The sequence below is a fragment of the Balaenoptera borealis genome (genome assembly GCF_965194805.1).
Source record: "Balaenoptera borealis genome assembly, chromosome: 1".
Taxonomy (NCBI): domain Eukaryota; kingdom Metazoa; phylum Chordata; class Mammalia; order Artiodactyla; family Balaenopteridae; genus Balaenoptera; species Balaenoptera borealis.
In genome coordinates, this window is record NC_138860.1 from 187294775 (window position 1) to 187304227 (window position 9453).

The 9453-nt window shown below is 46.5% G+C and overlaps 1 protein-coding gene across 3 annotated transcripts in view; it reads right to left on the bottom strand.

The window, feature by feature from the left end:
- The window catches only part of H6PD (hexose-6-phosphate dehydrogenase/glucose 1-dehydrogenase), a 34818-nt gene extending 25390 nt beyond the window's left edge, over positions 1–9428 (bottom strand). Inside the window, exon 1 of one of the 3 annotated variants that reach the window (XM_082390559.1) lies at positions 9054–9428. Coding sequence is in view for 1 of the 3 variants with exons in the window: in XM_082390560.1 (XP_082246686.1) it covers positions 9054–9058 (5 nt within the window). In the remaining 2 variants the exon portion in view is untranslated. The remainder of the gene's footprint in view (positions 1–9053) is intronic. The other 2 variants (XM_082390560.1, XM_082390561.1) reach the window with 2 other exon arrangements.
- Between the last annotated feature and the right edge of the window lie 25 nt (positions 9429–9453).

Here is a 9453-nt window from a genome sequence, read left to right on the forward strand (position 1 = left end):
ATACCGGCTAAAAATGAGCTCTGTGCATGCCAAACACTGAGCCTTTTTATCTCAGGTGCTCCTAAAACTTGCCAAAAGATTAGCCTCATAAGCTGATCACTGTAGAAAATGTACAACATAATTTAAAATACACCCAGCCTGCTGGATGCTGGTGGGGGACCTCGACGCCCAGGGAGACAGGAGGAACCCCCAAACGAACCGGTAGGACATGGGGGGACTGAGCGGGGAGGAGAAGTGGAGGCCGGAGGGCGCCCCTAAGGGGTGGCTGAGAGGGGGGAGGGGTTCCCATGCCCGGAGGGACCCTTGGGGGCTCGGATCAGGGGGGAGTATGCCCAGCGTTTCCCCTGCCCAATCTGCTGGGGAAGCCTGCCCAGTTATCGGGCCGGGTCCTACGCCCGCCCTCAGAGGCCCCCTCAGGGCCCCATTTGTCCTGGAGGCATAGGAGGGAGGCCGGGGGGGAGAACAGGAAAGGCAGGCGGGAGGGGCCCTCCATGACCGGGGCAGCAGGAGCGGGAGAGGAGCAGAGGGTGTTGGCCCCGCCCACTCGACCCTGGGAAGCATGCTGGGCTCCCAGATGGGGTCCCCCGCCCCCTGAGACCAGAGGCGGGAGGCACACCTGGGTCCCTTCTGTTCCACTGAGCCTAAGCCCCACCTCCCACACCTCCGGGGGCCTTTTCCAGCCCTGTGGTCCTAAGCATAGGCCCCCGCTCACCACCCAAACCCCGCCCCTGCTTAGGCCCTGCCCTCCACAGCCAAGGTCTTTTCCACCTTTTTTTTTTTTTTCCCCTCCTCTTTTTCACTATTGCGGTTCCGTTTTACCTTCCGGTTGTTGTTTCATCTATATTTTTATTTTTATACTCTTTCTAACGTATCTGTTCATTTCCTAGTCTAATTTTTTTACTTTGTTACTGTTTTTTTTGTTTTTTTGTTTTTTTTTTGCCACCCCACATGGCGTGCCAGACCTTGGTCCACGAGCCGGGTGTTGGGCCAAAGCTCCTGAGATGGGAGCTCCAAATATGAACCACTGGACTAACAGAGAACCTCAGACCCTAGGGAATATTCATCAGAGTGAGGTCTACCGGAGGTCCTCATCTCAGCACCAAGACCAGCTCTACCCAACAGCCTACAAGCTCCAGTGTTGGAAGCCTCAGGCCAAACAACCAGTAAGACAGGAACACAACACAATCCAACTCATCAAAAAAAAAAAAAAGAGAGACGGCAAAAAAATATGTCACAGGTGAAGGAACAAGGTAAAATCCTACAAGATCAAATAAATGAAAAGGAAATAGGCAATCTACCTGAAAAAGAATTCAGAGTAATGATAGTAAAGATGATCCAGAATCTCAGAAATAGAATGGAGGCACAGATTGAGAAAATACAAGAAATGTTTAACAAAGATCTAGAAGAACTAAAGAACAAACAGAGATGAACAACACAACAACTGAAATGAAAAATACCCTAGAAGGAATCCACAACAGAATAACGGAGGCAGAAGAAAGAATAAGTGAGCTGGAAGACAAAATGGTAGAAATAACTGCTGAGGAGCAGAATAAAAAAAAAAGAATGAAAAGAATTGAAGACAATCTCAGAGACCTCTGGGACAACACTAAACACACCAACATTTGAATTATAGGGGTCCCAGAAGAAGAAGAGAAAAAGAAAGGGTCTGAGAAAATATTTGAAGTGATTATAATGGAAAAGTTCCCTAACATGTGAAAGGAAATAGTCACCCAAGTCCAGGAAGCACAGAGAGTCCCATACAGGATAATCCCTAGGAGAAACACACCAAGACACATATTAATCAAACTAACAAAAATTAAATTCAAAGAAAAAATATTAAAAGCAGCAAGTGAAAAACACAAAATAACATACAAAGGAATCCCATAAGGTTATCAGCTGATTTTTCAGCGGAAACTCTGCAGGCCAGAAGGGAGTGGCAGGATATACCTAAAGTGATGAAAGAGAAAAACCTACAATCAAGATTACTCTACCCAGCAAGGATCTCATTCAGATTCAATGGAGAAATCAAAGGCTTTGCAGATAAGCAAAAGCTAAGAGACTTCAGCACCACCAAACCAGCTTTACAACAAATGCTAGAGGAACTTGTCTAGGCGGGAAACACAAGAGAAGAAAAAGACCCACAAAAACAATCCAAAAACAATTAAGAAAATGGTAATAGGAACATACATATCAATAATAACCTTGAATGTAAATGGGTTAAATGCCCCAACCAAAAGATACAGACTGTCTGAATAGATACAAAAACAAGACCCATATATATGCTGTCTACAAGAGACCAACTTCAGACCTAGGGACACATACAGATTGAAAGTGAAGGGGGGGTGGAAAAAGATATTCCATGCAAATGGAAATCAAAAGAAAACTGGAGTAGCAATACTCGTATTGATTAAATAGACTTTAAAATACTGTTACAAGAGATAAGGAAGGACACTACATAATGATCAAGGGATCAATCCAAGAAGAAGATATTAACAATTATAAATGTTTATGCACCCAACATAGAAGCACCTCAATACCTAAGGCAAATGCTAACAACCATGAAAGGGGAAATCGACAGTAACACAGTAACAGTAGGGGACTTTAACACCCCACTTACACAAATGGACAGATCATCCAAACAGAAAATAAATAAGGAAACACAAGCTTTAAGTGACACAATACATCACATAGATTTAATTGATATTTATAGAACATTCCACCCGAAAGTGGCAGAATACACTTTCTTCTCAAGTGCACATGGAACATTCTTCAGGATAGATCACATCTTGGGTCACAAATCAAGCTTTGGAAAATTTAAGAAAATTGAAATCGTATCAAGCACCTTTTCTCACCACAACACTATGAGATTGGAAATCAATTACAGGAAAAAAAAATGAAAAAAATACAAATACATAGAGGCTAAACAGTGCACTACTAAATAACCAAGAGATCACTGAAGAAATCAAAGAAAAAATTAAAAAATACATAGAAACAAATGACAACAAAAACATGACAACCCAAAACTTATGGGACACAGCAAAAACAGTTCTAAGAGAGAAATTTATAGCAATTCAATCTCACCTCAAGAAACAAGAAAAATCTCAAATAAACAATCCAACCCTACATCTAAAGCAACTAGAGAAAGAAGAACAAAGAAAACCCAAAGTCAGTAGAAGGAAAAAAGTCACAAAGATCAGAGCAGAAATAAATGAATACAAACGAAGAAAACAATAGCAAAGATCAATAAAACTAAAAGCTGGCTCTTTGAGAGGATAAACAAAATTGATAAACCCTTAGCCAGCCTCATCAAGAAAAAAAAGGGAGCTCTCCAGGCGGCGGGGAGGGAGGGCAGCCTGCTGGGTCCGCACGGCCTCGGGCTGAAGCCCGGGTCCCCGCCCGCCCCAGCGCCTGGCCGAGCCCCGCCCCCCGCGTCTCCATCGTGGGTCGCGGTGGTCGGATGTGCTCCCGGGTCCGCGGGACAGGGGGGCGCAGAGGTCCCTTGTGTTGGCAGGGGTGGGTGCGGCGAGGTTCCGGCGCCTCCGCGGAGCATCGTGGGTCTGGGGCTGGGGGCGCCGCGGATTGCGATGCTCTCCGCACTTTCCCGGCTCTGAAGCCTCGAGAACACGGCTAGGCAGCAGTAGTTTAATGGGGAGTTTGCCTGCTGGGAACTAGGGGCCTGCTGGGGTCTCAGTTCCTGGCTGGCCGCGGAACACGAGGTTGCCAGGTGTGTGACGGCAGCAGGCAGGAGTGACCCGCTGGTGCAGTGATAAGCAGGAAAGGAAGGACAGCGGCTGTTGGCCTGTGAACCTAGGCAAGAATGACCAGCCGACACAGTCCAGACCAAGGTCCGTGGGCCCAGCTCGGTCCTGTGCGTCTGGTCAGTGGAATAGACCTGCACGTGTGGCTCTTGTCACTCTAGGATTGGCTTCAGGACAGATCCTGCTGATGAGCCCAGGGCACTGCCCTCAGTTCTCCAGGAGAGTGCGCCGGAGTGGAGCCAGGGGGGTGTGCCCGACTCAGCACGGTGGCCACGCACGTCCAGTCTGCTGGCAAGGGCAGTGGGGAGCCGGGGGAAGTCACGGCCTTGGGAATGTCCTCTGATGAAAAAGAACCTGCGGGCTTATAAAATAACTTGTGTGTGGAACGTTGGCGTGCTGAGAAGCAGTTCTGTGTGCTTTTCCCCCCTGGTGGGGATCAGCAGTGCTGAGGCAGCAGGCGGGATACAGAAGTGTGAGCAGAGACCGTCTGGAGTCCCCAACCTCCAGGGAAACTAGAGGTGACAGCCAGCCTAGTGACGAGGACAGGAGCTGGGGGCGGTGGCGCTGGCGGCAATCCAGCAGGTTCCCCTCATCTCAGGGCCCTAATCCTGGCTCCAGCCGGGTGGTCAGGGGAGCTGCAAGGTCTTATGGGCGAGCAGAGCCCACAGTCCTGAGCTGTTCTTCGCTGTGTCTGGGTCATCTCCCCCCATCCAAGGGGAGAAATCTAGATGAGATTTAAGAATTAGTGCTTTAAGAATGTGGACCTCGGGCTTCCCTGGTGGCGCAGTGGTTGAGAATCCACCTGCCGATGCAGGGGACACGGGTTCGAGCCCTGGTCTGGGAAGATCCCACATGCCGCGGAGCAGCTGGGCTCGTGAGCCACAATTACTGAGCCTGCGCGTCTGGAGCCTGTGCTCCACAACAAGAGAGGCCGCGATAGTGAGAGGCCTGCGCACTGCGATGAAGAGTGGCCCCCGCTTGCCACAACTAGAGAAAGTCCTTGCACAGAAACGAAGACCCAACACAGCCATAAAAATAAATTAAAAAAAAAAAAAAAAAAAAGAATGTGGATCTCATAGTTGAAACCTCAGAAGACATGTTTTCAGCACAGGGTGTTAAAGTAAACGGAAGGATTCAACCCCTTTTCAAGGAAGGTGTCTCCATGTGGGCAGAACTAGAGAATAAATGGGTCTTGAATAAAAAAAAAAAAAAAGAAAGAAAGAAAAAAGGGAGAGGACGCAAATCAATAAAATTAGAAATGAAAAAGGAGAAATCACAACTGACACTGCAGAAATACAAAGGATTATAAGAGACTACTACAAACAACTATATGCCAATAAAATGGACAACCACGAAGAAATGGACAAATTCTTGGAAAGGGACAATTTTCCAAGACTGAACCAGGAAGAATTAGAAAATATAAACAGACCTATCACAAGTAATGAAATTGAAACTGTAATTAAAAATCTTCCAACAGACAAAAGTCCAGGACCAGATGGCTTCCCAGGCGAATTCTACCAAACATTTAGAGAAGAGCTAACACTGATCCTTCTCAAACTCTTCCAAAAAATTGCAGAGGGAGGAACACTCCCTAATTCATTCTATGAAGCCACCATCTCCCTGATACCAAAACCAGAAGAAGATATCACAAACAATGAAAATTATAGACCAATATTACTGATGAACATAGATGCAAAAATCCTGAACAAAATACTAGCAAACAGAATCCAACAACATATTAAAAGGATCATACACCATGATCAAGTGGTATTTTTCCCGGGATGCAAGGATTCTTCAATATACACAAATCAATCAGTGCGATACAACACATTAACAAATCAATGATCATCTCAATATATGCAGAAAAAGCTTTTGACGAAATTCAACACCCATTTATGATAAAAACTCTCCAGAAAATGGGCATAGAGGGAACCTACCTCCACATAATAAAGGCCATATGTGACAAATCCACAGCAAACATCATACTCAATGGTGAAAAACTGAAAGCATTTCCACACGATCAGGAACAAGACAAGGATTCCACTCTTGCCACTCTTATTCAACATAGTTTTGTAAGCCCTAGCCATGGCAATCAGAGAAGAAAAAGAAATAAAAGGAATAGAAACTGGAAAAGAAGTAAAACTGTCACTGCTTGCAGATGACATGATACTATACATAGAAAATCCTAAAGATGCCACCAGAAAACTACTAGAACTAATCAATGAATTTGGTAAGGTTGCAGGACACAAAATTAATGCACAGAAATCTCTGGCATTCCTATACACTAACAACGAAAAATCAGAAAGAGAAATTAAGGAAACAATCCCATTTACCATCACAACAGAAAGAAAAAAATACTTAGGAATAAACCTATCTAAGAAAGTGAAAGATGTGCACTCAGAAAACTATAAAGCACTGATGAAAGAAATCAAAGATGACATACCATGTTCTTGGATTGGAAGAATCAATATTGTGAAAATGACTATACTACCCAAAGCAATCTACAGATTCAATGTAATCCCTATCAAACTACCAATGGCATTCTTCACAGAATTAGAACAAAAAATTTTACAATTCATATGGAAACACAAAAGTCCCCAAATAGCCAAAGCAATCTTGAGAAAGAAAAACAGAGCAGGAGGAATCAGGCTCCCCGACTTCAAACTATACTACAAAGCTACAGTAATCAAGACAGTATGGTACTGGCACAAAAACAGAAATATAGATCAATGGTACAAGATAGAAAGCCCAGAGATAGACCCACACACATATGGTCACCTAATTTACGACAAAAGAGGCAAGAACATACAATGGAGGAAAGACAGTCTCTTCAATAAGTGGTGCTGGGAAAACCGGACAGCTACATGTAAAAGAATGAAATTAGAACACTTCCTAACACCATACACAAAAATAAACTCCAAATGGATTAAAGACCTAAATGTAAGACCAGACACTATAAAACTCTTAGAGGAAGGCTTCCCTGGTGGCACAGTGGTTAAGAATCTGCCTGTCAATGCAGGAGACACGGGTTCGAGCCCTGGTCCGAGAAGAACCCACATGCTGAGGAGCAACTAAGCCCCTGTGCCACAACTACTGAGCCTGCGTGCTAGAGCCCATGAGCCGCAACTACTGAGCCCGCGTGCCACGACTACTGAAGCCGTCACACCTAGAGCCTGTGCTCCATGACAAGAGAAGTTACTGTAATGAGAACCCCGCGCACTGCAACAAAGAGTAGCCCCCAATCGCCACAACTAGAGAAAGCCCACTCACAGCAATGAAGACCCAATGCAGCCATAAATAAATAAATATATTTAAAAAAAAAAAAAAAACAACTCTTACAGGAAAACATAGGAAAAACACTCTTTGACATAAACCACAGCAAGATCTTCTTTGGCCCACCTTCTAGAGTAATGAAAATAAAAACAAAAATAAACAAATGGGACCTAATTAAACCTAAAAGCTTTTGCACAGCAAAGGAAACCATAAGCAAGACAAAGAGACAAATCTCAGAATGGGAGAAAATATTTGCAAATGAAACAACAGACAAAGGATTAATCTCCAAAATAAACAAACAGCTCACGGAGCTCAATATCAAAGAACAAACAGTCCAATTAAAAAATGGGCAGAAGACCTAAATAGACATTTCACCAAAGAAGACATACAGATGGCCAAGAGGCACATGAAAAGCTGCTCAACATCACTAATTATTAGAGAAATGCAAACCAAAACTACAATGAGGTATCTCCTCACACCGGTCAGAATGGCCATTATCAAAAAATCTACAAACAACAAATGCTGGAGAGGGTGTGGAGAAAAGGGAACCCTCTTGCACTGTTGGTGGGAATGTAAATTGATACAGCCGCTATGGAGAACAGTATGGAGGTTCCTTAAAAAACTAAAAATAGAACTACCATATGACACAGCAATCCCACTACTGGGCATATACCCTGAGAAAACCGTAATTCAAAAAGACACATGCACCCCAAAGTTCACGGCAGCTCTATTTACAATAGCCAGGACATGGAAGCAACCTAAATGTCCATCGACATTTGAATGGATAAAGAAGATGTGGCACATATATACAATGGAATATCACTCAGCCATAAAAACGAACGAAATTGAGTTATCTGTAGTGAGGTGGATGGACCTAGAGTCTGTCATACAGAGTGAAGTAAATCAGAAAGGGAAAAACAAATACCGTATGCTAACGCATATATATGGTATCTAAAAAAAAAAAAAAAATGGTACTGATGAACCTAGTGGCAGGGTAGGAATAAAGACATAGACATAGAGAGTGGACTTGAGGACACGGGGTTGGGGGGGGGAAGCTGGGGTGAAGTGAGAGTGGCATTGACACATATACACTACCAAATGTAAAATAGATAGCTAGTGGGAAGCAGCAGCATACACAGGGAGATCAGCTCTGTGCTCTGCGAGGACCTAGAGGGGTGGGATAGGGAGGGTGGGAGGGAGACGCAAGAGGGAGGGGATATGGGGATATATGTATACATATGGCTGATTCACTTTGTTGTACAGCAGAAACTAACACAATATTGTGAAGCAATTATACTCCAATAAAGATCTATAAAAATAAATAAACAAAAATAAAATATACATGGGAAAAAAACTACACCCGGTCTACCCAGGTTTCCCTCACTGGCTACCTTTCACAAGCTACGGGCCTGGTGGGGGGCGGGGACAGAGGGTTGGGGGAAAGCAATTTCGGCTTGTAATTTTTCCAGAAGTTCTCACTTCCAGCTACACATTCAAGTTTGAGTGAGCAGATTTTCAGAGACCCAGCTAGGTTTACTTCTGCAAAACCATTCATTGGATGGATGTGTTTGAAACGCTGATCGAAACCTGAGCGCTAATGCCAAAGATTAAGCAGATTCCGGGGTGGGGGAGTGGGGAAGCCGCAAGTTCCTCCTCTCACTGAACTGAACTGCAGAAAAGCCTGGGAAAGGGGACGCCGCCGGCCCCTCCGGACCAGCCTCGACCGCGCCTGGCTGCCTCCTGCCCACCCGCCACCAAACACAACTGCCGCGCCAGGGGACCTACGGAGGCGGAAGCGAACAATAATTTATTTCGCAGGAGGAAGGCGGGGAAGGGAATTCGGGCGGGTGGGTGGTGGCTGGGGTGACTCTTCCCAACTAAACGCCCAAGGATTTCACAGCCACGCGGGGCCGGCCTCTCGGGCCTGCGGGTTCGGCTGGGTGCGAGCACGCAGTCGCCCTCCGGCTGTAAATAATTCCTGCGGCCAAAGGAGCCGGAGAGAAAGCGGGGGATGCAGCTTACTTCATCTCGCCCGTCAGAGCCGGCCGCTTCTCCGGGAAACGTCGAGGGCGGCGCAGGGCGCCCGGTGCTGCGGGCCGAGCTCAGGCCAGGCCGCGGCCCCGCGCATCCTCTTCCGCCCGTCGGGCCCACCCTAACAGGGGCGCGTCACGCGGCCCCGCGCCTAACGCGCGCTCGGGTTTCGCCAGCGACGCCGGGGGCGGCGAGCGGGGAGGGCGCGAGGCGAGGTCCGGCCCGACCGACCCTTCCCGGCCCAACCCGAGACGCGTCACAGTCCGCGAGGACGGTGCCCCCGCGAGACCTGGACCTCAGACCCCTGCGACCTCGGCGCGCGCGCACGCGCAGAAGGGCCCCCCCGAGCCAGGGACGCGCACGCGCAGTGGGACCAGGCGAGGGGCGCGCG